The sequence below is a fragment of the Neocloeon triangulifer genome, unplaced genomic scaffold (assembly GCF_031216515.1).
Source record: "Neocloeon triangulifer isolate White Clay Creek 2 clone unplaced genomic scaffold, ASM3121651v1 ptg000006l, whole genome shotgun sequence".
NCBI lineage: Eukaryota > Metazoa > Arthropoda > Insecta > Ephemeroptera > Baetidae > Neocloeon > Neocloeon triangulifer.
In genome coordinates this window covers 4,192,518-4,219,278 of record NW_026775549.1, presented here as the reverse complement: position 1 = coordinate 4,219,278, position 26,761 = coordinate 4,192,518, and the positions used below count along the sequence as shown (strand labels likewise).

General features: G+C 40.9%; 3 protein-coding genes and 2 long non-coding RNA genes across 15 annotated transcripts in view; 2 read left to right on the top strand and 3 right to left on the bottom strand.

Moving 5' to 3' along the window:
• The window catches only part of LOC132194401 (partitioning defective 3 homolog), a 37,482-nt gene that overhangs the window by 9,315 nt on the left and 1,406 nt on the right, over positions 1–26,761 (bottom strand). For 6 of the 9 annotated variants that reach the window (XM_059615649.1, XM_059615656.1, XM_059615650.1 and 3 more), the window contains exon 1: positions 4,514–4,743. The exons of 1 other annotated variant lie outside the window; for it this stretch is intronic. In XM_059615649.1, coding sequence (XP_059471632.1) covers positions 4,514–4,675 — 162 coding nt within the window. In that variant the 5' untranslated portion in view covers positions 4,676–4,743. Of the gene's footprint in view, positions 1–172; positions 335–4,513; positions 4,744–26,761 lie in introns of those variants that run through there. 2 more of the 9 variants (XM_059615658.1, XM_059615654.1) reach the window with 2 other exon arrangements.
• On the top strand, positions 8,747–10,941 carry LOC132194408 (uncharacterized). 2 transcript variants are annotated; one of them, XR_009441544.1, is made up of 3 exons: positions 8,747–9,105; positions 9,633–9,773; positions 10,038–10,941. It is a non-coding gene; the product is annotated as an uncharacterized LOC132194408 (long non-coding RNA). The 2 variants fall into 2 exon arrangements; XR_009441545.1 differs by lacking the exon at positions 8,747–9,105 and adding an exon at positions 9,116–9,315.
• On the bottom strand, positions 12,109–17,943 carry LOC132194403 (uncharacterized). Its single transcript, XM_059615661.1, has 5 exons — positions 17,618–17,943; positions 14,016–17,423; positions 13,770–13,902; positions 13,573–13,707; positions 12,109–13,512 (listed from the first exon to the last, which is right to left on the bottom strand). Exons 2-5 carry the CDS (start codon positions 14,535–14,537, stop codon positions 12,368–12,370), a joined length of 1,935 nt encoding a protein of 644 aa, XP_059471644.1. The 5' UTR covers positions 14,538–17,423; positions 17,618–17,943; the 3' UTR covers positions 12,109–12,367.
• On the top strand, positions 12,868–17,166 carry LOC132194404 (uncharacterized). The gene is made up of 2 exons (XM_059615662.1): positions 12,868–15,655; positions 15,709–17,166. The coding sequence occupies exons 1-2, from the start codon at positions 15,361–15,363 to the stop codon at positions 16,812–16,814; spliced, it is 1,401 nt and encodes a 466-aa protein (XP_059471645.1). The 5' UTR covers positions 12,868–15,360; the 3' UTR covers positions 16,815–17,166.
• On the bottom strand, positions 19,061–21,435 carry LOC132194407 (uncharacterized). Of its 2 annotated transcripts, none has more exons than XR_009441542.1 (3): positions 20,534–21,435; positions 19,866–20,006; positions 19,061–19,601 (listed from the first exon to the last, which is right to left on the bottom strand). It is a non-coding gene; the product is annotated as an uncharacterized LOC132194407 (long non-coding RNA). The 2 variants fall into 2 exon arrangements; XR_009441543.1 differs by lacking the exon at positions 20,534–21,435 and adding an exon at positions 20,324–20,460.

Below are 26,761 nucleotides of genomic sequence, written 5' to 3'. Positions count from 1 at the left end.
AGGAGTATTGAAATTCACTTGCTGCTGCCGGTCCCGCGTACGTCTGCCCCCCTGTTCGGTAACAGGAGACAAAAGGACTGAATTCAACCCCTTCAGAATGCAAAAGAAAAAATAAATAAATTATCCCCCGCCAAAAACCAAAAAGGATCGACATCGTCCTGCCGCCAAGTACCTGCGTCCTGAGCACGCTGGCCACCTTGACGTGTCGCGCCGGACGGGCCGTGGACAGAGGAGACACCATCACCGTGTGCTCTGGGGGCTCCATGTCGCAGGGGCCGCCGGGGGCAACCCGCTTGGTCCGTCTCTCTGCTCCGGTGCGGGCCACAAACTGTCGACGAGAACGAGTGCCGCTCCGAGCAACCAGCCGAGCAGGTCCAAGGCAGGTGCCTCCGGCAGGTAACCTCCGCCCCCCTCCTTTCTGGGCCCGAGGGCCGATGACCTCTGCCCGAGGGCTCGTTTGCCAATATTTTGCATAATCGAACTTTGACAATTGAAATCCATTTGAACTTTGCAGCTTTTGCAGTGGCTCGTACAATTTTAGGATCTCGGAGGGAAGTAAAAGCCGCTGGCGCGTGTTTATTGCTTTATTGCTCTGCAGGAAGAATTGGTTGCGGCCTCAGGTTGGGGTTTTATAGGTTTGGGCAGTTATTAAGACAAAATTTTATTGACACGCTTACAATGTAATATTGGTTTTCTTTTTATTTAATATTACATTTATTTTTGAAATAAATGCTAACTGCAAACCAAAGATTGCAAAAAATAAATCATTGATTCTGAGGTCAATACCTAATTATTTATAATTATAAAGTATTGAATACTTAGTTATTTTTATTTGGAATTTAAATTTTATAAATTTTAATTGTTAAATTACTAATAATTTATGAATAGTTATTTATAATTTAGTATTAGTTTAATAAACTATAAAGAACTTTATAAATAAATATGCTAACTAAAACTTAAGTATAAATAATCTTGAATTGAAAATCTTTGTGTATTACCTATTATTAATTTTTAATATTTTTATGTTAAATAATTTGTTGTTTGAAATAAAAACACCTTTCATATAATTGACTGTGAATCAAAAATTCAAATTGTTGCTTGAATTTTCCAAAATAACTCTTAATTAATTCAATTCCAGGAGAAGTTATTTCTCAAATTAATAGAAAATTATAATTGTTTTTGACAAGAGTAGACACAATTTGAATAAATTGCAAGTTGTTCGCCACAACCACGGAGATATTTTCAGTTTATTAACAAACAGCAAGTATATAAAATAATGAATCTTTAGAAAATGCTCAGCGGATGAGTTATGAGAAAACCTGCTTTGCAAATTGTGTCTGCGGGCGCAGTAATAGCTTCTTCGCCTTTACAGGCTCCATAGTCTCCAGTGTCGCCGAGTTGGCTTGCAAGTGTACATATCGCTTTCATGAGATAATGGAAAATGAATGTGCAGACGCAGAAAATGAACAAGAACGAGGTAATTTGAGAGTAAAAAGGAAGCTGCTAGAACAAAGTCACCTCGCAGGGTCGAAAGGAAACGACGATTCTTTGTTCTCCGCAGAAGTGGGAAATCTTTGTCATATCAGCAAAAATATTTTTAAAAAACGCGCAAGCTCCAATAAAATTAGATTGCATTTATTCAAGGCAGGAGGAAATCAGGAAATAAAATTATTGGCAGCGAATTTCTTATTTTTTTTTTTTTTTTTTTTTTAGCAAATACGGAGCGAGTCTTCCTCCTCTGCCACTTGCAAGGAAGATTTATGACTAACAGTTCATTGGTATGGTGCAATTACGGCAGTGGAGCAGAGTGAGGTGCTCAATGAAAAGGAAAAAAAGAAATTGTGCCGACAATGCGATCGGCACTGGATTCCTTGCGCGCACCAAAATCATAAAAGAACATGAAAGACCTCCTTCCTGCGAATTTTACGTTCCAGTGGAAATGTAAAGCGTTTGTTATTCTTGTGCCAAGACGAGAAGGAAGGCTGTGAGAGGAGTTACTAGAATGTTTTTCTTTGTTTTATCTGCAGCAGTTTTAGTTTAAATTTGTTGAAAATATTCTTTTTCCAAGGAAACAAAAATGAAAATAACGATATTTAGTTTTTTTTTAATAAAATAAATCTTATTTAATTTGGTTCTTTTTAAAAACAATGAGATATGTTTTGAAAATTCATTTATCGGGAGCATTTATCTAAAACTGGTGCAAATTTCAAGCTCCGCTGCTCACAGAGTTTCTAACAAAGTATTTGTTATAAAACAAGGCACGACATTTCTATTACCTGCGTTAGTTTATCTTAATTAGGCTTGAACTAGGCAAACAATAAACCGTTTGAAGGTGCGTATCTTGGAAGATGTTGTAACAGTTAAATCAGTGGCATGCAAATATGGCAAAGGTTTCGAATTTGAAGGTCGAGTGAGCGTTTATTGAAAGTGAAATGAGCTGACGGTGTACGTGGTTGCTGCTGATAAAACCAACATTGTCTTCTCTTACAAGACACGTTGAATGCCGCACTTTGTGAGCGTACCGAGTATAAACTGCGCGCGGAGACACAACAAAGTCGCGTGTTTTTCTCCGACGTTCCAACACACTTTCTTTGGCTCGAATGATCAGCGGTGCGTGTTTCGGTGTATCATGCGAAATTAGCGAAAGACGTTTCTTCACTTCCACCGAAAACAATTGGAATTTCAGCTGTGGCAACGCGTGGACAAACCATTTTGCAGTTTACTTGCAGTAAAGACTCTCAAGGACGAGTGCAATTCTGGAAGTGCCGCACAAAAACGCGGCGGAAACACGCGGCGGCAGAAAAAAAAGAGGAGCCTTCTCGCTTTCAGGGTCGATCTCACGGTTGGAAATTAATGATAATTACGCGGCTGGACAGAATTTAAATTAGAGATAATTGCGTCGCAATTAGTTGCTTTGCTGACGACGAGAGTTTCCCGCGTTTTGAATCGAGCGATGGAACGAAGAACAATGCAACTGGGTCGCGACCAAGTGCTGCACGTGATTGCATGTTCAACTATTAACAACTTTAATAATCGGCGTGTTGTGCACCTGCCAAGCTACTCACGCCTCTCTAAAGCAAATTCTATGCAGATGCGAAATCAAATTGTCTGCCAATTAATTTTAGATATTTCTATTTATTTATTATTTTTAAAATAAATAGTTATATTTGTTCCATGAAATAAAAAGAATATTTTAACAATTTGATTTGCAAGATTTGTGTTTTTTAGTGAATTAATTAATTGTTATTTTATTCTGAAGCTCCAATATTTATTTTTGAAATTTTTCCAAACAATCACTGCCAATAATAAGAAAAAAATCATTCAGCTAAAAAAACTGCTGGTTCATAGTTAATGAGATGCTTTCAAAACCATTTTCACAAGTCAATGCTTCAGAGAGGATTCACTCCCAATTCGCTCATCTCTGCCTTTGACGTTTTGACCAAAACGCGCGGCAGCGTGAAATTATATGCAAATTCGCCTCTTTTCACTCTCACTATTTATACGTTCGCCCACACAAAGTTTTTAGGCTTTTGAACATGCGTGAGCGCCCCGTTGCGGCGGTGAAATTTGGATTTTCTCTGTTATGATTAGCGAATGAAGCTTATATTTACTCTGCAGCTCACTTTGAGCGGTCGACCATGTGTGTTATCAGAGGAAAAGCGTATAATTTTCGAGGGAGTTCCGATATGGCCGGAAATTGGCGGGGCAATGCGGAGGAGCCGCTGCAATTTCTCTCGCAAGCAGAGGAGTAAAATAATAAAAACTTTCGTTCGAGCACCGAGCGCCGTTTCTCCGCGATTATTATTTTTAATAATGGAAAAAGTTTTTATACGCTGAAGTTGTGATTACAAAGATTAAAAAGTTGCAAAAGAATCATAATCAAATGATCAGAAATTTTAAACAATTATCAATGGTATTTGACGTAGTTCAGATTAGCAGAACACGTTAACACAATAGATGAAATTGTTTTATTGACTTAAAAGATAAAATACCACAAATATACGTAATTCAGACACGGCTTATTAGGATTATCATTTTGCAGCCGAGATAATGAAGTCTATAAAGGGCACCATCATTTTTTTTTGCACATCTGATGGGCTTTAATTCGTCACATGCCTTTGCCGCTAAATCAATTTTCGCGTCAAGGTCCGCACATGGAAATCAGCCAGCGATTGCCATTTTTATTTACAGCTCACTTATCGCCCTCGCAGCTGGGAAATATTTTTTCGCCTCGCGCCTCTGACGACACGTTTTTCAAGAGCACCCTTTTATCACGGTCTTTGCATTTTTTCCAATCTTTCGTGACGACATTTTTACGCCGCCCAACCCAAATTTATGCAAATTGCGTCGAGGCAAAAAAAAAGAAAAGAAATTTGCAGACACGCGGCGCGAATCCACCGATCGATTTGTGATCGCGGTTCTTGACCTCTGACAAATAATAAATTCCATCTGCATTACTCGGCGTTACTTTCCCGCGGGCAATCGTCTTAATTACTATTCACGGAATGCTCACCCGTTGGTGGACGACCTTTTCCAGGGTGTTGGTGTGTTGGATCCCTTTGTGCACCTTCTCGATCTGGTAGGTCTGTCGCCAGCCGAACAGCTGGGCGACCTTTTCGGCGATTTCGCCGCACGCCAGGGGCCCCCCGGAGCCCCGCCGGCACGCATCCAGCATTTGCAGGGCCCTTCACTTCACACCATTCCACACGTACGCTAACGCAAAACTAACAACACTGCCGCTCGGCACCGTCTGTCTATTGCAGTCTCGCTGCTTCGCGCTGCCCCCCCCCCCTCGCTCCCCAATCGGTCTTATCACAGGTGTATAAGGCGCACTACTACTTATGCGTGAGTGCATTCCGACCGTTTTTAGGAAACGAAATTATTAACAAACCCTAATCAGCAATGTCATTAACTGGAAGAAGGTCTTCCCTCAAGGGAATTGTTTGCGTCGATGACTTTGCTGCGGCTTAACTGATAAAGAACGTCACTTTAGAAACATGTCAATGGTGAATTATTATATAAGTTTTTATTCGACGTGGAGCTTCAATAAAAACAAATAAAACAATAAATTGATCTAATGACTTAAAAGTGAATATCAAAAATAGAAATTAATTAATTAGATTAATGTAAAATTTATTTATTTATAGTTTCCCTAGAGGTTCTTGTTGTTGTTTTTGTAGAATCTAGTGGAAAAGAGCAGGAAATTTTATAAACAATAGAGTTGATTATCTTCACCGAGGACCGAGGAAGCCGGATTTTATTTCATCAAGTTGATAAATCTTATAAATTGTATTTTAAAATAGCAATAATTACTAACTATTAGATTGATTGTAGAAATTTTATTTAAATTCAACAATTAATAAAAATATTTTTAAAATAAATTTACCTAATTATTTTCTTCAACCCTGCCACTTAATCATTCAAATTTAACAAAGTAATAAACTGAAAAAGACTTAAGACTACCACAAAGTTCACGCTCGTATATAAATTTTCCTCCGCAAATCATTCTTTGTGCTAAAGCTCAAGACGGCTGAAAACGCAAGCATGGACCTTCACAATGATAGTAATCAATATTCCCGCACGTCAAAACGAGATACTGCACAAGAGTGAGAGTTTTCGTCTTGGCGAAAGACGACGGCCGGTGCTTTCTACCGCACACTCCGCCTCAGGGTTCTTCTTTCAACTCGGCCCAATGAATTAAATTCAAGTGAGGAGCCACCGCAAAATTGCTCCCATCGCCAAGCAAGTTTTGAAAAAAAGAATTATTTCTTCTTTTGGAACAGGTTCTTCTTTCTCCTTGAGAGGCCCAAATTAAAGAAGTAAAAATCGCTTTTTCGCTCTGCCTGCATTCCTCTGCAGACCGCGCCGATCATTTTGTTATGGACAGGAGGAGTTCAACGAATTGGTCTTGGCCAGTAAGGAAACACCGGAGGAAGTGACGCGTAAGGAACACAGTGCCTTATTTGAGTGCTGGGCAAATAGCTAAATCAGGCGCAGGAGTCATTGCCTCGGGCGGTCAATTTCTCAGCTTCCTGTCTATTCATTCGGGCAGGTCAAGCGACTAAAAAGCTCAAAGAATTCAGGTTTAAGTAAATAAAGAGCTGAGGATCGATTTCCAGCGAATATTTTTCTCACACTTTTCTTTTTTTAGATATTTTCTAGAACTCTGAAAAGTTTTTTCTCATTTGCCTTTTATTCAGCAGAGAGTTGGGAAATTTAATGATTTTCCTTGAAGAGGTAGTAAAAAAGACATGAACTGCTTTATTGTGATAGGAAGAATAAGTTCCTTTCGCCAACGCAGTCAAATGAGAGGAGGAAGAGTCGATAAGTGTAGAAATGCAACCTGCGAGACCACTTGAGAGGCCCTGGTGCGAACAAGATCACAAATGTTCACATCCAATTATCAGACAGCTGTCAAAATTTGGAGCTCCTTTGAACTGACTGATTAAGCCAAGAGAGAAGAGTGAACATCGAACGCCTTCAATGGAATTAGAAATGTTGCTTGAAAAAAGAGGCATAAAATGAAAGGGGCACCCACGCGGCGTGATAGATCGCCTCTTTGTTATCAATTTGCCGTGGTCCACTTTGTGCAATAATAGTCACGTCAGCTTTCAATTCGACATTTTCAGGTGAAAACGGTGATAGTGAAAATGGACAAAATGGTGAATAGCAGAGAAATAATGAATTATAAAGATTTCATTCAAATTTTAAAAAAAAATCCCAATTAATTTTTTTAATTATAATAACTGCGAACTTGATTAAATCAGTAGCCATAACATACAAATTAATTTTTATATTTCAAATTGTAATCAATCAAGACTGCCAAACAATTTATCTTTTTATTTTCATATCGATTTAAATAATTAATAATCAAATTATTGTAATCATTTATTTTCATTAATTTTTTACATCATATAAATAGTTCTATGGGTTCTATGTATTATAAAGAATGGCCCCATAGTGAATATTGGCCGTGTGGCTTTGAAAGTGTGTTGTTTGTGCTTTGAGGCATTAATTATGTTTGCTCATCGTCACGCGTCCCGCAGGTTGCATAGGCGCCAGGTGAGTGGCTTCGGAAGATGCGGAAGAGGGGCAGCACCTTCGCTCAGGTGCGCGTAAATGGCGTGTTTGGAGGCAGGTGGCGCGACCTGACGGCAGCCTCCACCTGCCCTGCCGCCCGACGGCCCCCACCCTGCGCTATCACAAGCAAGAGATGCCTTTTTGTTGCGTCACTTTGTTTTGAGTGCGTCACTTCTTCTTACTCACCTAGATGAAAACCCGATTTTCCTTTTCCCATCTCGCGCATTCCGCCGTCGTCGAAATAAAGCAAACAAAGCCTTTTACAGATATTTCGCAGCACGCGTATATTTACTCTGCGACCGCAAACGAAAATTGATGATGCTGAATAAAAAGGAGCACCCAAAATGTCCGCCACGGATTTCGTTTCCTCTCTTGTTCCCAATCCAGAGGCGATTATTTTCATTTGAAAATCGGGAAAGTGGAAAATTGGTGGCGCGGAGGGTTAAATTAATCGCCTCTATTTTGGTCGAATGTTTCGCGTGTGGCTGCGCATCGATTTTCCAGCGGTGCGCGTGCATTTCCATCCCTTGTGGCCAACGAACCGCGGCCTAGAAATTTCAAAACCAAGTTCACTTATACCTGATGGGAATTTAACGTCATAATGTTTGCTACCGTCGGAAACTTTCCCGCAGCTCAAAATGGCTCAAACATATTTTTCCTCTCATTGCGTTCATCATTTTCCAATTACCTAATGGAGTTTTCTAAATAAAATAAAAAACTCGATACAACGCACTTTGCCGCATAAAGTTTCTCTCCTTTTTTACAATCATTAAAATGGAGTGCGTGTGCGCGACAAGCACATGTGTGTTCGCAGGTAACAGTTTACATTTTATTTGTATAAAATAAGGTCAGTCCTTTTTCATTGACTCGCAAGCGAAACGGCGCCGCAATTTATTTATTTATTTCCCCGTGCGGCGGACGAGGGGCAGCGACAAAAAACCGAAACGAAACTTTTCCTGTGCTCGTCCTTCCACCTTTTTGTGCTGCGAGAGCGTCGTTAAAATTTATCATTGCAGCGCTGCTTCCGCTTTGGACGCCACCTTCGGTTATATAAAATGATAAAAAGCGAGCTCGGCGATTATTGTCGTCGTGCGCCTAATGCACGGGTTTCCAAGCCAAGGTAGACCGATTTGAATATTTGTGGAAAAAACGTGCGAATCTGCAAGAGGAAAGTCGCACGCCGCGCGGCAAAAGAATATAATGAAATTATCCATTGCGTTTGTGTATAATTTCATGTTCACCGCGAGTGATGCAAAAAAAGCAAACAAACGCAGAGAGAGCTGCGCTCAAGCTCATTAATTAAATGCGTTATCACAGACCTTGGTCTTCTCAGCGTATATTGCGCAAAATTTTTGTAACATTTTACGTGGTTTTCGGCAAATATTGAATTAAATTTTGAACAAAAAATGTCCTGCTAAAAATTATTTTCTTGCAATTTATTTATTACTTTTAAATATTTTTAGTTATACGAGAATGAATGAAAGGGAGTTTTTTTTTGAAAAATATTTGTAACAAAAAATAAATGGAAAAAAATTGTGTGCCAGATAAAATCAAAATTTTTTCCGGAAAAAAAAATGATTTTTGCTGAATTTTATGCCAATAGGGGAAGTGCGCAGCCCTGGCGCTAGAGCGTTGGTGGCTGTCTTTCGAACTTTTTGCACTTTGTCAGAAATGCGGATCCCGGTGACTAAAACGAGTATAGCTAACTGAATACGTCATGGATACCTTAGGGGCAGTAACTGGTGGTGGCCGATGAAACCTGTGAGAGTTTACAGTTGTTGCATCGCACCGCGGTGGAGCGTGGGGATGTCGAAAAGCAGCCAAATGTTGGGCAGATCGGCTTCTGCCGGAGTGCCTCGCAGGCGCATGCGTCAGCGACTTACGGCGTTGGCCGAAAGTGTGGTTTTGCTACTGGTGCTAGCTTCACTGAACTGAACCAGCTGGCTGAAGAAAATGAAAACAGCGACCGGCGACGCGACCGCTCATTTTTAGAGTGTGACTCAACTTTCCCGTCATTTTTCACGAGTAAGTTTACACCAGCACTGCATGGTCTTTACGCTTAAAAGCCAAATCGAATCGCCGACCCGGCTAGAGTCGACAAAAAGCGACAAACGAGAAATGGTTCGTGTACACGAGGCACACATTAATATTCGCAACGCAAAGACTCAGCCAGAGGGTGAACGGGCGGAATAAGGCGCAAGCAAAGATTATTTCTTGGTGTTCCGATTTTGAATTGTGAGCTACAAACCCATTCTTACACTTTCTCGTTGCATATTTTGTCGTGGTTTTACTTGCGATTCTGCTGATCTCATCAAACAAACTTTTTATCACCCGTCGCCATTCGCCATGTGGTTGCCTTAATATGCATACATAAACAGAATGGTGCAATTTATTTTTATAAAAAAGAATAAGCGCGTGATTATAATTGAGTTAATATGTGTTGTATTAATTAAACTTGAAGGGGGTCAAATGTAAAATGTACATATTGTCTTTTGCGATTAAAGTTTATCTTCATTAAAAGTTAGTTCCTCATTCTCGATTTCTTCTTTCAGGCCTCCGCACGAGAGCGATTTAATTGTGTGACGACTGTGCACATGAGTGTTGGACCAGAAGTTATGTTCCTGCCAGCAAAGAGTATCGGACATAAGAGAAGGCTGCTGCAATGCACTCGTCCTTGATCTTACTAACTGTCGGTAAGATAAATTTGCCCCGAGTGAAGCCCTTTCGACTCTCGCAGCCTACCATCCAACTACCTCTGCCCACCCAATCCAACCAGTATGTTTATGGAATAAAAATTTGATATCTTGAACAAATCTCTGAATCCATCCTTCAACTTTTGACAATAAAATTTTTTGTACAAAGTCTCTTGATGTGCCCTTCGCCTTTAAACACTGGTTTGAATTTTGGCACGTAAAGTCGGTGTTTCTTTTTTTTTAACTGTGAATTTCTTTTTCCAGGCTGACTGCAGTGGATGGGCGCCCCAGTGGTTTTTGCAATTGATTTGCCAAAAATTGAATTTCTCGGATGAAAGAAAGTCGGAAAGAGCACTCGTCCCAAAATTTCGAGCCGCTCCGTGCCAGGCGGCGCTCCACTCATCCTCGGCAAGTCGACTGTGTCTCACATTGGGTAATTAACTAACTCACTCCCTGCCTCACCCCTTCCAACTCTGCTCCCCAACCGCCGTGCCAAGCATTATTAAACTAATCAAAATTTCTTTGACCAAAAATCCCTTGATGCTCCCATCGTATTTTACCACTGCTTTCAATTTTGGCACGTAAAGTCGGTGTTTCTTTTTTTTAACTGTGAATTTCTTTTTCCAGGCTGACTGCAGTGGATGGGCGCCCCAGTGGTTTTTGCAATTGATTTGCCAAAAATTGAATTTCTCGGATGAAAGAAAGTCGGAAAGAGCACTCGTCCCAAAATTTCGAGCCGCTCCGTGCCAGGCGGCGCTCCACTCATCCTCGGCAAGTCGACTGTGTCTCACATTGGGTAATTAACTAACTCACTCCCTGCCTCACCCCTTCCAACTCTGCTCCCCAACCGCCGTGCCAAGCATTATTAAACTAATCAAAATTTCTTTGACCAAAAATCCCTTGATGCTCCCATCGTATTTTACCACTGCTTTCAATTTTGGCACGTAAAGTCGGTGTTTCTTTTTTTTAACTGTGAATTTCTTTTTCCAGGCTGACTGCAGTGGATGGGCGCCCCAGTGGTTTTTGCAATTGATTTGCCAAAAATTGAATTTCTCGGATGAAAGAAAGTCGGAAAGAGCACTCGTCCCAAAATTTCGAGCCGCTCTGTGCCAGGCGGCGCTCCACTCATCCTCGGCAAGTCGACTGTGTCTCACATTGGGTAATTAACTAACTCACTCCCTGCCTCACCCCTTCCAACTCTGCTCCCCAACCGCCGTGCCAAGCATTATTAAACTAATCAAAATTTCTTTGACCAAAAATCCCTTGATGCTCCCTTCGTATTTTACCACTGCTTTCAATTTTGGCACGTAAAGTCGGTGTTTCTTTTTTTTAACTGTGAATTTCTTTTTCCAGGCTGACTGCAGTGGATGGGCGCCCCAGTGGTTTTTGCAATTGATTTGCCAAAAATTGAATTTCTCGGATGAAAGAAAGTCGGAAAGAGCACTCGTCCCAAAATTTCGAGCCGCTCTGTGCCAGGCGGCGCTCCACTCATCCTCGGCAAGTCGACTGTGTCTCACATTGGGTAATTAACTAACTCACTCCCTGCCTCACCCCTTCCAACTCTGCTCCCCAACCGCTGTGCCAAGCATTATTAAACTAATCAAAATTTCTTTGACCAAAAATCCCTTGATGCTCCCTTCGTATTTTACCACTGCTTTCAATTTTGGCACGTAAAGACGGTGTTTCTTTTTTTTAACTGTGAATTTCTTTTTCCAGGCTGACTGCAGTGGATGGGCGCCCCAGTGGTTTTTGCAATTGATTTGCCAAAAATTGAATTTCTCGGATGAAAGAAAGTCGGAAAGAGACCTCGTCCCAAAATTCGAGCCGCTCCGTGCCAGGCGGCGCTCCACTCATCCTCGGCAAGTCGACTGTGTCTCACATTGGGTAATTAACTAACTCACTCCCTGCCTCACCCCTTCCAACTCTGCTCCCCAACCGCTGTGCCAAGCATTATTAAACTAATCAAAATTTCTTTGACCAAAAATCCCTTGATGCTCCCTTCGTATTTTGCCACTGGTTTCAATTTTGGCAAGTAAAGTCGGTGTTTCTTTTTTTTAACTGTGAATTTCTTTTTCCAGGCTGACTGCAGTGGATGGGCGCCCCAGTGGTTTTTGCAATTGATTTGCCAAAAATTGAAATTCTCGGATGAAAGAAAGTCGGAAAGAGCACTCGTCCCAAAATTTCGAGCCGCTCCGTGCCAGGCGGCGCTCCACTCATCCTCGGCAAGTCGACTGTGTCTCACATTGGGACTCACTCCCTGCCTCACCCCTTCCAACTCTGCTCCCCAACCGCTGTGCCAAGTATTATTAAACAAATTAAAATTTTTTTGGCCAAAATTCCCTTGATGCTCCCTCCGTCTTTTTGGACGCCTCACATGTTCATATAAGATTTTTGCTCAAAATTAATTTTCATTGGTTAAACAAGTTGGACTGAGCATTTGTTTGTTTTTGAAGCTAGTGTTTATAAATAAATTTCAGCAAGAAAAGTATTAATCCTTTTTGGTTTATTGTTTTTTATTTGATAAATTTCATAACATATTATTTATTTGAATTATTGTTCAGTATAAATATCTTCAACTATGATCGAAACATATCCTAAGGTTTGACTAGATAACCTGTGCCTGTGAAATTCGCCAATGTGGCACAGCAGATCCAAATCCTGTCAATCATTGGCATGAGAGTGATTGGGATTGTGTTATCCAGAATGTGAAATTCTTTTATTTTTCTAATTGCCCTTTCGACATGAACCCTAATTTCAGCAATTCTCTCACTGTTCCTTAATTCTTCAGAACTGAAACGCTCCTTATTCTTCAAGAAATCGGGGATCAGGACTTCCACTCCCTTTTTTTCGAGAACTTTTGCAATATCGAAGCCTCGATCAGCCATCACAATGTCACCTGTTCTCAGTTTTTCCATGATCCCGCAGTGCTGGAAAAGCTTTTTGTCTGATGTTCGGCCAGCATAGACACGTGATACAAAAGTAATGGTTCCATTTGTATCAATTGCCACAAGCATTTTTCCAGTGACGTGGTTCTTGTAAGAAGAGAAAATTTCCTTTTGTGCCTGAGATGCACTTGGTCTCTCGGTGTAGATCTCTGTGGCATCTACGATAGTAATTATCTTCTTCAGCCTATCCTTTAATGGGTTCGGGATGAGCATTGGGTTGCTTGGTGCTTCTGGTGTCCAGAATTCAATTTGAGAGAGTCTATCAGCCATTAATAGGAGCCATGTGTTTATGATACGGGATGTGCGCCCCGGGCTGATTCCAAAAAGGTGCCCTAGGTGTTTTACTTCATAGCCTCTACGCAGACGGATCATGGTCATGAAGAACTCGTCAGTCTTCGTCATTTTAGGAACCCTAAATTTACCAAGATCTTTATCTGAATCGTGCGTTTTCGCTTTGCTGCCTAGATAATTCATGGTATTTGCATCTTCAATAAAGAACTGGTAGAAGCAGTAAAAAACATCGTAATCTCTGAAGCCGGTGTAAAACTTGATAGCGTCGGTATCTTCAACAAAACGGAGGATACCGAAGCTTGATTCTAGTTTCTTCTTCATAAGAAGTCTTGATTTCAACAGCAATCCGTCAGCCTTCCTTCTTAAAGCAGACGTAGTTTGTGTAGGAGTGTCAAAATCGTCTTCTTGCAGCTGCGAGGCTTCACTGGAGGAATCGCTTTGGTAATTTTCTTCTTCGTCTTCTTTGCTCATTTCTATTTCTCCGCTTCTTAACAGGATGGATTCTGTGAGAAAAAAATATAAAAAAATTAGTAAATTTTAAAAACAAAATGCTTCTAATTCACCATCAAATGCATAAGTTTCTTTGTTTTGCATATTTGAGCTCAAATCAATCGTAGAATCGAAATTGAGTTTTCTTTTTCTGGGAACTACAGCCGGTGTGCACAGGAGGTTTGAATCTTGAACTTGGTGAGCCAAATCTACACAAAATCATTAAATACATAATTTGAGCATATGCACACAAAAATATTTTTTTCTTTACCATTTTCTGGAGTTCCAAATAATGTGAATGGAGGTGCTGGTGCAGGACTGCTGGTACAAAGCTGCTCTCCTTGTGAACTGCTGGTCGAGTCATCATTAGCACACAACGTCACAAAATCATCATTTTCATTAAGCTAAAGTCAAATTTATTAGTTTTCTTTTTTAAGTATATAATATGGTAAAAATACTATAACACAGATACGTGAGGACAATGGAGACATAGTAATAAATTATATTTTAGATTTACCTTTAAATTGCAAGAGCTCAGAAGTTGATTTACAGATTCTGTGTTGTTTTCTTCAGAGCATATTTGCAAATTAATTTCTTCTGAGCTGCTCTGTTGGACTTCACTAAATGATTCCAAAATCTGCATATGTTGGGAATGACGGCCCATGTCCTCTTCACATGGCCAAGATCTGGCCTCTGCATGATTTGGTTTTGGCAGAGGAGAGTCTTCCACCTTTTCAAAGCCCTGCGTCTGGTGGTTGGTACTGCCACTCACATCATTCTTTAGTTGGATGCAACCGGAGAACGCTTGAGGGACAGCGTCATCCTTGAGAAAAACTCTGTTGCCACTTCTGACAAAGTCCTCTTCTAAGAAATGATCGCTGCAAACAATCAAATTGCCAACATGAAGGACCATAAAGCCAGCATCCTTCACAGCTTTCGACCACAAAGATTTCTTTCTTTTTGTAGTTGCTCTGTGAAATGTGAGTCCACTGCAAATCCGTGAGTCTTGGAGACAAAGGCCGCACACTGAGTAACCCATGCTGAAGGAATTGGCAGAAATCAGAACATGAATAAAAACAAAAGTAGTGCACACTTACTCAATCCTATAATACAGGATAATCTAGAATTTGCAGCGGCTTGCGCCTCAAAATGTGTTTGTGAGTAACGCGCAGTTAATCATAACTGGAATGCGGAAACCAACAAGAGCAAGGCTGTTTCACAAAAGAGACAGGAACATACACAGACATTCCTTTGCCCTTCTTGCACAGACACTACTACTTCAAGAGAGCAAGAAAATCAATCAAAACTTCTGAACTATGCGCATCAAGAAGAAACGCGTTGATGCGCATGATTTAAAGTGGGCGGATAACGGCGCTGATTTTTAAAAATACTTATCCCATCATAGTCTTGTATGTATCTGAGCTGTGAGCACGTGGATCGTTCTGTAATGCAACTTACACAATACCTAAGAACCAAGAATGCGTTGCTGGAAGTGCTCGACTGAAATCACAGAAGAACATCTAGAGTGCGAATTATGTCCAGAAGCAATACATGAAGCTTGTTTGGACACGGAAGAAGCTGAAATTGTTCAATTGGAAGGCTTTTGGAGATGTTACTGCTGTACGGAAACTGTTGAAAAGTTTCAATCGGACCCCTCTGCTGCTGGTATGTAATTTTTCTTGAATATTATTGATTTTTAGAGTGCATACAATTTTTCAGCTCTGCAGACTATCTGGGACAGGATTGTTCCCAATGATAACTGGGGTGTTAATTTTCCCGTCGAAATTAATATTTCCCAAGAAGACATTGGAAATTCATATGAAAAATCCAGCAGACATCACAGAGAGGGATTCACTCTGTTCATGGAAGGACATGTAACCACATTGCAAACCTGCCTGCAAAATAAAACAGCATGGTTCAAGGCAGTAGTTGAAGCAACTCAGAAAACAAAACTAGGCTATAATGCATTTGTAGCATACAAACTTTATCCTGCAAATGAAGGCCGTCGAAGTAAGCGTATTTGGGGCTTATGCAACTGCCCTGCTGGCACTGATGGAATGTGCAAGCATTCCATTGCTCTTCAATACAAAATTTGGAGCTGTGCACAATTAGGGACAGAGGTTCTCGATGGCGATTTTGACACTCCAACTCCAACTGGTATTTTGAAAGATTCTTATAAAATAAAATTGTTAACAAATATTTCCCCATAGGCAAACTCCAACTATGGCATGCTATGAAGCCTACGAACGATGAGCCTCTGCTATTTTCAGAGATCAACTTTGTCAGGCATGACGAAAGCCGAGCCGGGAGATTTGTCCAGCCTCTTGGTGCAGAAATTGCTAGACACCAACTACTCCCTTCTGGACGTGCTACTTTACCATCTTCGAGGGTCATGGATCTTGCCTCAAGTTTACGGCGTGTTGGATTTGACCCTCCCGTTCTGAAAAACCTTGAAGCCAATGAGTACAAAACAAAAGCAAGCAGAATTTTAAGCAATGAGCAATCACAAGAAGTCCTGGTGGACAAACTGTTTGAGATAATGGAGAAAGCTAGTTACTCAAAAAGTATCGTTCCAAATAATGAGTACGAGCTAACATTTTTGAGAGACTTCATTTTAGTTGATTGGCCAAAGAGTAGAGAGATTGAGAGAAACACACGTTTCCAGAGTCAAAGCAAGCACTGGTACAAGGCTAGGCTCCACAGAATCACAGCGACTCAGGTTCACAGCCTCGCTAGTGAAAATGCTAGAACAGATGCATGGAAGAGGTTTGCGGGCAAAAGAAAGTTCTTCACCAGCTCCTCTGTCCAACATGGTATTCGTTTTGAAGAAGAGGCATTCCACAAGTTCCTCAATGTTGCAAACGACCGAGACTCACTGAAAATAGAAGCCCACTCATCCATTGGCCTTCTCGTCCATCCAAATTTCTCCTTTACAGGTGCCTCTCCTGACAGACTAATTTCCATCGACGGCGAGCTTTTCTTGGTTGAAATCAAATGTCCCTACAATCCCTTCATTCGTAAGAAGTCACTTAAACTGAAATTCAAAGATAAAGACTTTTACATTAATCTTGATAAGAATGGAAAGCCCTTTTTGAAAGAGAATCATCCATACTACAGTCAAATTCAAGCACAACTACTGATCTCAAATATTGAAAAAGCATTCCTTGTGCTTTTTGTTCCACCCATAGACATTGAATACTTTGTGATTTACAGAAATCATTCTTTCATCAACAGAAAGATGGATGTATTACATAAAGTGTACCAAGAAAACTTGCTTCCTCAATTTGTACAGGAAGTGTATCGCATCCAGCAATAAGAATAAAATTTTTCATTTGATGAACAAAACAAAATTATTGTGATTAGACTCATTTATTAGATGTTTCACAGGACCAGGTTAACTGGTCAAACCTTAGAATCTGTTTCACGGTTGAAGATATTTATACGGTACAAGAAATCAAATAAATAATATGTTATGAAATTTATCAAATAAAAAACAATAAACCAAAAAGGATTAATACTTTTCTTGCTGAAATTTATTTATAAACACTAGCTTCAAAAACAAACAAATGCTCAGTCCAACTTGTTTAACCAATGAAAATTAATTTTGAGCAAAAATCTTATATGAACATGTGAGGCGTCCAAAAAGACGGAGGGAGCATCAAGGGAATTTTGGCCAAAAAAATTTTAATTTGTTTAATAATACTTGGCACAGCGGTTGGGGAGCAGAGTTGGAAGGGGTGAGGCAGGGAGTGAGTCCCAATGTGAGACACAGTCGACTTGCCGAGGATGAGTGGAGCGCCGCCTGGCACGGAGCGGCTCGAAATTTTGGGACGAGGTCTCTTTCCGACTTTCTTTCATCCGAGAAATTCAATTTTTGGCAAATCAATTGCAAAAACCACTGGGGCGCCCATCCTCTGCAGTCAGCCTGGAAAAAGAAATTCACAGTTAAAAAAAAGAAACACCGACTTTACTTGCCAAAATTGAAACCAGTGGCAAAATACGAAGGGAGCATCAAGGGATTTTTGGTCAAAGAAATTTTGATTAGTTTAATAATGCTTGGCACAGCGGTTGGGGAGCAGAGTTGGAAGGGGTGAGGCAGGGAGTGAGTTAGTTAATTACCCAATGTGAGACACAGTCGACTTGCCGAGGATGAGTGGAGCGCCGCCTGGCACAGAGCGGCTCGAAATTTTGGGACGAGTGCTCTTTCCGACTTTCTTTCATCCGAGAAATTCAATTTTTGGCAAATCAATTGCAAAAACCACTGGGGCGCCCATCCACTGCAGTCAGCCTGGAAAAAGAAATTCACAGTTAAAAAAAAGAAACACCGACTTTACGTGCCAAAATTGAAAGCAGTGGTAAAATACGAAGGGAGCATCAAGGGATTTTTGGTCAAAGAAATTTTGATTAGTTTAATAATGCTTGGCACGGCGGTTGGGGAGCAGAGTTGGAAGGGGTGAGGCAGGGAGTGAGTTAGTTAATTACCCAATGTGAGACACAGTCGACTTGCCGAGGATGAGTGGAGCGCCGCCTGGCACGGAGCGGCTCGAAATTTTGGGACGAGTGCTCTTTCCGACTTTCTTTCATCCGAGAAATTCAATTTTTGGCAAATCAATTGCAAAAACCACTGGGGCGCCCATCCACTGCAGTCAGCCTGGAAAAAGAAATTCACAGTTAAAAAAAAGAAACACCGTCTTTACGTGCCAAAATTGAAAGCAGTGGTAAAATACGAAGGGAGCATCAAGGGATTTTTGGTCAAAGAAATTTTGATTAGTTTAATAATGCTTGGCACAGCGGTTGGGGAGCAGAGTTGGAAGGGGTGAGGCAGGGAGTGAGTTAGTTAATTACCCAATGTGAGACACAGTCGACTTGCCGAGGATGAGTGGAGCGCCGCCTGGCACAGAGCGGCTCGAAATTTTGGGACGAGTGCTCTTTCCGACTTTCTTTCATCCGAGAAATTCAATTTTTGGCAAATCAATTGCAAAAACCACTGGGGCGCCCATCCACTGCAGTCAGCCTGGAAAAAGAAATTCACAGTTAAAAAAAAGAAACACCGACTTTACGTGCCAAAATTGAAAGCAGTGGTAAAATACGATGGGAGCATCAAGGGATTTTTGGTCAAAGAAATTTTGATTAGTTTAATAATGCTTGGCACGGCGGTTGGGGAGCAGAGTTGGAAGGGGTGAGGCAGGGAGTGAGTTAGTTAATTACCCAATGTGAGACACAGTCGACTTGCCGAGGATGAGTGGAGCGCCGCCTGGCACGGAGCGGCTCGAAATTTTGGGACGAGTGCTCTTTCCGACTTTCTTTCATCCGAGAAATTCAATTTTTGGCAAATCAATTGCAAAAACCACTGGGGCGCCCATCCACTGCAGTCAGCCTGGAAAAAGAAATTCACAGTTAAAAAAAAGAAACACCGTCTTTACGTGCCAAAATTGAAAGCAGTGGTAAAATACGAAGGGAGCATCAAGGGATTTTTGGTCAAAGAAATTTTGATTAGTTTAATAATGCTTGGCACAGCGGTTGGGGAGCAGAGTTGGAAGGGGTGAGGCAGGGAGTGAGTTAGTTAATTACCCAATGTGAGACACAGTCGACTTGCCGAGGATGAGTGGAGCGCCGCCTGGCACAGAGCGGCTCGAAATTTTGGGACGAGTGCTCTTTCCGACTTTCTTTCATCCGAGAAATTCAATTTTTGGCAAATCAATTGCAAAAACCACTGGGGCGCCCATCCACTGCAGTCAGCCTGGAAAAAGAAATTCACAGTTAAAAAAAAGAAACACCGACTTTACGTGCCAAAATTGAAAGCAGTGGTAAAATACGATGGGAGCATCAAGGGATTTTTGGTCAAAGAAATTTTGATTAGTTTAATAATGCTTGGCACGGCGGTTGGGGAGCAGAGTTGGAAGGGGTGAGGCAGGGAGTGAGTTAGTTAATTACCCAATGTGAGACACAGTCGACTTGCCGAGGATGAGTGGAGCGCCGCCTGGCACGGAGCGGCTCGAAATTTTGGGACGAGTGCTCTTTCCGACTTTCTTTCATCCGAGAAATTCAATTTTTGGCAAATCAATTGCAAAAACCACTGGGGCGCCCATCCACTGCAGTCAGCCTGGAAAAAGAAATTCACAGTTAAAAAAAAAGAAACACCGACTTTACGTGCCAAAATTCAAACCAGTGTTTAAAGGCGAAGGGCACATCAAGAGACTTTGTACAAAAAATTTTATTGTCAAAAGTTGAAGGATGGATTCAGAGATTTGTTCAAGATATCAAATTTTTATTCCATAAACATACTGGTTGGATTGGGTGGGCAGAGGTAGTTGGATGGTAGGCTGCGAGAGTCGAAAGGGCTTCACTCGGGGCAAATTTATCTTACCGACAGTTAGTAAGATCAAGGACGAGTGCATTGCAGCAGCCTTCTCTTATGTCCGATACTCTTTGCTGGCAGGAACATAACTTCTGGTCCAACACTCATGTGCACAGTCGTCACACAATTAAATCGCTCTCGTGCGGAGGCCTGAAAGAAGAAATCGAGAATGAGGAACTAACTTTTAATGAAGATAAACTTTAATCGCAAAAGACAATATGTACATTTTACATTTGACCCCCTTCAAGTTTAATTAATACAACACATATTAACTCAATTATAATCACGCGCTTATTCTTTTTTATTAAAGTAAATTGCACCATTCTGTTTATGTATGCATATTAAGGCAACCACATGGCGAATGGCGACGGGTGATAAAAAGTTTGTTTGATGAGATCAGCAGAATCGCAAGTAAAACCACGACAAAATATGCAACGAGAAAGTGTAAGAATGGGTTTGTAGCTCACAATTCAAAATCGGAACACCAAGAAATAATCTTTGCTTGCGCCTTATTCCGCCCGTTCACCCTCTGGCTGAGTCTTTGCGTTGCGAATATTAATGTGTGCCTCGTGTACACGAACCATTTCTCGTTTGTCGCTTTTTGTCGACTCTAGCCGGGTCGGCGATTCGATTTGGCTTTTAAGCGTAAAGACCATGCAGTGCTGGTGTAAACTTACTCGTGAAAAATGACGGGAAAGTTGAGTCACACTCTAAAAATGAGCGGTCGCGTCGCCGGTCGCTGTTTTCATTTTCTTCAGCCAGCTGGTTCAGTTCAGTGAAGCTAGCACCAGTAGCAAAACCACACTTTCGGCCAACGCCGTAAGTCGCTGACGCATGCGCCTGCGAGGCACTCCGGCAGAAGCCGATCTGCCCAACATTTGGCTGCTTTTCGACATCCCCACGCTCCACCGCGGTGCGATGCAACAACTGTAAACTCTCACAGGTTTCATCGGCCACCACCAGTTACTGCCCCTAAGGTATCCATGACGTATTCAGTTAGCTATACTCGTTTTAGTCACCGGGATCCGCATTTCTGACAAAGTGCAAAAAGTTCGAAAGACAGCCACCAACGCTCTAGCGCCAGGGCTGCGCACTTCCCCTATTGGAAATTTTACTCTCTCAGCAAAAAAAGGGTTGAGCCGAGAGAAGAACACTCTGGTTTATTGGCGATCCGTCCTTATCTTCCCAACAGAATATCGGCTCGGAAAAATTTCACTCCATTTTCTCTGGAGACACAGAGAGAAATGTAATTTTCGTCCCATGTCAGTTGGGTCGATGTCGCCGATATAGGAAGACATCGTTTTTCTTCTTCTCAATTTGCGCATTTTTCGAGCAGCAACAGCGCGACTTCTGGGTTGCAGCACCGATTGACCTGGAATGAAATAAAACGAGTCGCCCACGAGCGAGTTTTGTCAGCTTGTCAACGGCTGAAGGTCGCCGCCCGCCTTTCAGCCTTTTTGCACAAAGGACTTTCGTGTTATTTTTGCGGATCCAACCCTTTTAGGGTCCTCCTCTGTGCCCAGAGAGCAATCGCGCGTACGAAAATATTATTTCACGCAAAGATGCGATTAAAAATAAAATGAACTTTTCGGTGGCGTGGCGGCTCGTTGGAGCGGAATATTCGTAAAAATTCAGCCCAGCAGGCCTTGAAAGGCGAAAAGCGCATCACCAGACGAGCGACCGAAGTCGCTGCGAAAGTGATTTTGCTGCACGTTTTATTCATAAACATTCATGCACGGTGAAGAGGAAAAATGGCTGCGCCCGTGTAAATGGAGTTGTGATTAATATTACTAAACAAGCAGCAGCGTTGAGTCATACCGCAGGTATCATGATAACGTAAAAATGCACCAAAGGCTTCTTTTCCCGGCCGTCCGATGCGCAAAATCAGTGAAAGCTTTTTTATGCCCAGCACGATCGTCGCAGCCAGAAATTTGTTTAAAAATAAAAAATATTAACTTTTCATCAATTCCATTATTCGTCTATAAGCACAATTGTTATTCCTTTGTGCTCTTTGGTGCACGAATCATTCACAGCGTGCTTGCTGGCTCATTCTGAATTCAACTTTTTGCAAAGACACACTTTGCATTTCAATAATGGTGATTGGCAAGAGAGCACCAGAAGGGTAAAAAGACAATCGCCATATTGCGTACAAAACGTGCGGTGGAAGGCAAAAGGCAAAACAAACGGGAAGGGTAAAAAAAGATGAGCGAAAAATAAAACGTGCACGAGTGACTTCCCAATAGCTATGAGAAGCCACGAATATGTTTTCAAAGCACTCTCGGTTCTCATCCAACATTTTCTAGTTGACTGGTTGGAATAATATTTTATACAAAAATAATATAAAATTCCCTTTACATCAATCACCAATGAAAAACTTTAAATTCAGTAGTATTCTCAATTTCACTTACTCAGAGTAATTAAAATTATCATTATTTTCAAATCCTGATCATTTGAGGCAAATTGAGGAAATTTAAATTCCAATATTGTTATTTAATAAAAATGTGCTTTTTAACAAAGGGATTGAATAAGTCATTGTCACATTATGTTCGTTCTGGACTTTGGTGACGAAAACACGGACAGCAACCGTACAGTGGCAAATCGATATGTCGCTCTCCAAACCATAAACTTTGCTTTTAAACTTGGGCGGCGTGGAAAATGCGCTCGTCTCGCTTGTGACAGCAGCGTCGAGCTTTTCCAGACACAACAATTGCTGCTTTTAGTGGAAAGACGGAGAAAAATCCGTCGCTCTCCCGCTTAAAATCCAATTTACTGCCTGCGAGAGAATTCTTTTTGAAGATAATCTCTCTCCGTTCTCGGCGGCCTCGCAAGGATGAGGAGAGAGTAAAACAAAGTACAGTGTCACTGCTGAGAAAATTCCTCTGAAGAAGGGAAGAAACAAATGGTCCAAATTGCGTCTCCCAGCACGTGTGAAACAGAAGCGGCTGCTCGAGAAAAACCAGCAGCATCCGACAACAGATGCGCGCCGCCTAAATATTTCATTTCCTAACCGACTCGTTCTTTGCCCAGCTTGAGTTTTCGGAGCGTAAACCAAAAAATATGGAGCGGCGAATGCATTATTCAGCCGCACGAAAACTGGGATAAATGCGAAAACAAAGAGCCTCCTGCGTAAGTTTAATGCTAATTTATATCCAGAAGCCATTATATAAAGGCTTAATTAGTTGCGTTTGCTGGCGCGGAAGCCTCGCCGCTCAAAGGAAGGCTTTCGGTTAGTTTGGCAAAGTTCGTTACAATTTTTGCATGGGACGAGCGAGCCACTGCGGTGATATTCCATCACTTTAAAGCAGAGTGAACTGAACCAGCCTCTAACTTTTCAGAGGGAATATTTTTAGTGAATTTTTTTTAAAAGGTAAAATTTGATTAAATTTAGATAAATAAACAGCTACACCAGTTTTGGTCACATTTTTTTAATAATTCTGCAGCGAATTTATGTTTTTATCAACATTGAAACTGATTAAAAAAAAATTTCCCAACATACTGTTTTGAGCCACCAAAGTATAAAAGTGGCAGCTTTTCGCATATTTGTCTAATACTCGTCAGCAAGTTTCTAAAGAATTGTAAAGAGCGAGACTTTACTTTAAAGCTTTGCTGGGTTTTCTTGTTCTCTCTCCTTCTTGCTTCAAATCCTCTCTCGCCCCTTGAACTTTCAAAGACGAAATAAGCACCCCCGCAGACAGTGTGAGGAATGAAGCGCAGGTAAAAATAATATTTCTGGCACCGAGGAAAGCTCAACGGCGCAATGATGAGTCTGACAAAAATGTGCTCTCCTTGAAGCCCCTGGAAAAAATTTTGAGCAAATTTGTCTATCCTGATAAATCCTCCGTTTTTCAGCAAGTACGTTGCCAAAACCACCCTCTGGGGAACAATTTGATATTCCGGGCGTGCACTTGAAAGGCAAGCAAAAGGTCCGTCTGGACAAAGCTCCGACCAGCGCTTTTCCACTCTCCGCCGGCTTTTTACTCTGCAGTTTTGTTTCGTGCCCGCCGGCCGCAAATCACCCAATTTCCCAACTGCTGGTCCGTTTTCCTCTGTCTATTTATCTCGACCACGGACGGAAAAAAAATAATCTTTACAAAGCGCTCCAAATTAGATTTGTCCCAAAAACGGCTCAGTACATGACAGAATGACAATTTTATCTGCAATCTTTAATAAAAAGTCTTATGAGGAATTTTCTTTTTGTGTTTGACTTTACAATTAAAAGCTCAAGAATAAAGAAAAGTAACTTGAATTATTTCCATCTCTGGCAAGTACATTACGTAAGTTTGTTTAGGTTTTACAGAACACAATGAAAGAGATAAAAGATTAAAATATTGAGAAATTTATGATGATTGTAAACAATATTCTAGCATTTTTGATGAAATGAAATCTGGCTTCCTGGGTGATGATGAGCAACTTTATTGTTTAGGCATGATAAAGAAAATCTCTTTTCCGAGAGAAATTTACAATGTTTGTTAAAATTTAACATGCTGGATATAATTTATTCATTCAAGAATCTGTTCTCGTAAGATTTGATAATTCGCTTCTTTCTAGCGGTTTTGATTTAAAATTTGATAATTTTTTTTGCCTTTTTTAAAGAACAAAATTGTGCTTTTCATGTGCTTCCAACCACTTTAATTCGTAAACGGCTGAAGCTAGGTAACGTTTGCTGCTAACGTGGAGGAAATTTCGTGTCGGCCGTGCTCGCTACGAGGCGCGGCACCGCTTTTAATTAGCGCGAATTAGAGCTTTGGGCCCGGAGGTACGCAAGTTGCGCCGGGGCGAAAAAGCAAAAACACGAATTTTCACTTTAATTAAAACTGGAAATTGTGGCTTGGAGCAGGCGACTTTTTTCCGTTCGCGCCGAGACTAAACAGTGCGCTGCTCTGTCGGCTGACAAAGTGCCCCGTCTCTGGGAGATAAAGAGCCCTCAAGAAGGGCCACGAGAGAAAAACTCGCGGGTACAAAGCTTGGCCGCGAGTAACCCATTTCTCTTATCTCGCGAGCAGCACTTCTTGGTGCAGCCACATGAAATATAAACTCCTCCAATAATCCAACATCGATTTTCGTTTGCTGCCAAGTCTATTAATCGACCGCCGAGAAAAGTTGACAAACGTCGAGGGAATACCGAAAATTGGGCGAAAACGGGCTCCTGCTGAGCCTATTCATTATTAAACAACTTTTTCATAGTTTTTTTTTTTTATCTCTTGTCACCGATAACGAGGCTTGCTGTGTCGAGAAGAGCGTGAGAAGCGCAGTGATAAAAGAATGAAAAAGCAAATAACGCCCCCCGACGAATAAAAAACATTGTGGGCAGCCAAAGGAATTAACAAACGTCGGGCTGGCGTTGCGTAACGAACGAAAAATTAATTCCATTGTCGATCGGTGTAATTTTCGTAAATAATGCGGTTCTCCGGCTCGCCAAATTGAAATGCGATCGCGCTGGGAGCAGAATCAGGAATCGGTCTCGAAAATTGTAGGCCAGCCGATCCACTCGGATGCGCAAGCGTCTTTCGTTTCCTCCAACAACCTGAAACCCTGAGACTGCAGCACACTGACGCAGCCGACCCAAACAATAACGTCTATAACAACTTCAAAGTTCATCATACGTTGTAGGAATCACGAGGAAGCAGAGAGAAAATTACTCCATTATCAGCAAAATTTATAAAAAAAAATACCCGTTTGCAATAAAATTGGTGTGGACGATTTCTATCTTTCTTGGCCAAGATTAAATTGATTCAATAACTGCAATTACAAAAAAAATCTAAGAAGAAACAAATTATTTTATACAAGCTGTCTTTTCAAAAACACAAAAAGATTAGTAACAAAATTTATGATTCACCAAACTAATAAATTTCTTTGCATTTTATTAATTTTCTACTAAAAGTTTTCTTATAATTAAAATTTTTGATCTTCTGAAATTAATAAATAATCTGCTGGCATAAAAAAGAATATAAAATTCTGAATTATCAATTAAATTTTTGCATTTTTTCCCCTTTCAATTATGTTCTTTCGCACATTTCATAGGAATATTTATTTGTCTTGGATGAAACCTGTATCATTGAAGTGTAATTACAAAGTCAAGAAAGTGTACACTTAAGAGAAGGTTTTCATCTTTCATTGAGGCCGTTCGGAAACACCCCCGCTCATCGCTTGAATGAGATTTATGCGGCCGTTCTTATATTTTTTCTTATGGGCCCGAGAAATAATTATAAAAGTGGTCGTCGCAAGGTTGCTTGACCCGCGAAGGGAATCTGTGAGGTAACGAGCGCGCCAGAGACTGTTCCTTTCACCGTCGTTTTGATCAGGTGAGCAAGATGCATGTAAAAAAAGAATCATAAGCAATAGAATGTAAAATGCATCTCGGCGCACCTGCCGCTCAGCCTGAGAATCACCCCCGAGGCTGCCATAGTCCACCCCCTCAGAGAACAAGAATAGACATCCGCACCGCAACATTATATGATTTTCTCCCTCCGTTTCGGGGATGAAAAGAGAGAACGCCCAGATATCAAATTCTTTCTTGTGTTGCAATCCTGGTCAAGGGAGAAGGAAGAATTTCAAAAAATGAATCACGATGCCGAATTCCGCTCAATTCAGTTTTCTTCTTACAAAAGTTAATTTTTTTTTTTATAAAAAACTTCGTTTTTTTTTAACTTGTAAAATTAATATTGCAAAATGAAATCATTTTGCTTCATTTTGCTCCGAATAAATAAATTTTTAATTTAAAAAAAGAAGAAATTTAAAAATTTTTTCATGATCTTTTCTTGCTTGCTTTCTCATTTGTAATCAATGATCAATTGTAATCAATGATTTTTGATAAAAACTAATAAATTGATAAAAATTAAAACTAATTTTTCCTTGAGGTCTTTCTTTTGTTCTTGTCAATAAAAAAATCACGTTTGACTCGATCG

Coding starts and splice junctions, on each gene's coding strand:
- LOC132194404 (XM_059615662.1), top strand. CDS start 15,361: ATGGAAGGACATGTAACCACATTGCAAACCTGCCTGCAAAATAAAACA. Junction 15,656..15,708: donor TGACACTCCAACTCCAACTG/GTATTTTGAAAG, acceptor ATTTCCCCATAG/GCAAACTCCAACTATGGCAT.
- LOC132194403 (XM_059615661.1), bottom strand. CDS start 14,537: ATGGGTTACTCAGTGTGCGGCCTTTGTCTCCAAGACTCACGGATTTGC. Junction 13,903..14,015: donor TGAGCTCTTGCAATTTAAAG/GTAAATCTAAAA, acceptor ATTTGACTTTAG/CTTAATGAAAATGATGATTT. Junction 13,708..13,769: donor ATTTGGAACTCCAGAAAATG/GTAAAGAAAAAA, acceptor GATTTTGTGTAG/ATTTGGCTCACCAAGTTCAA.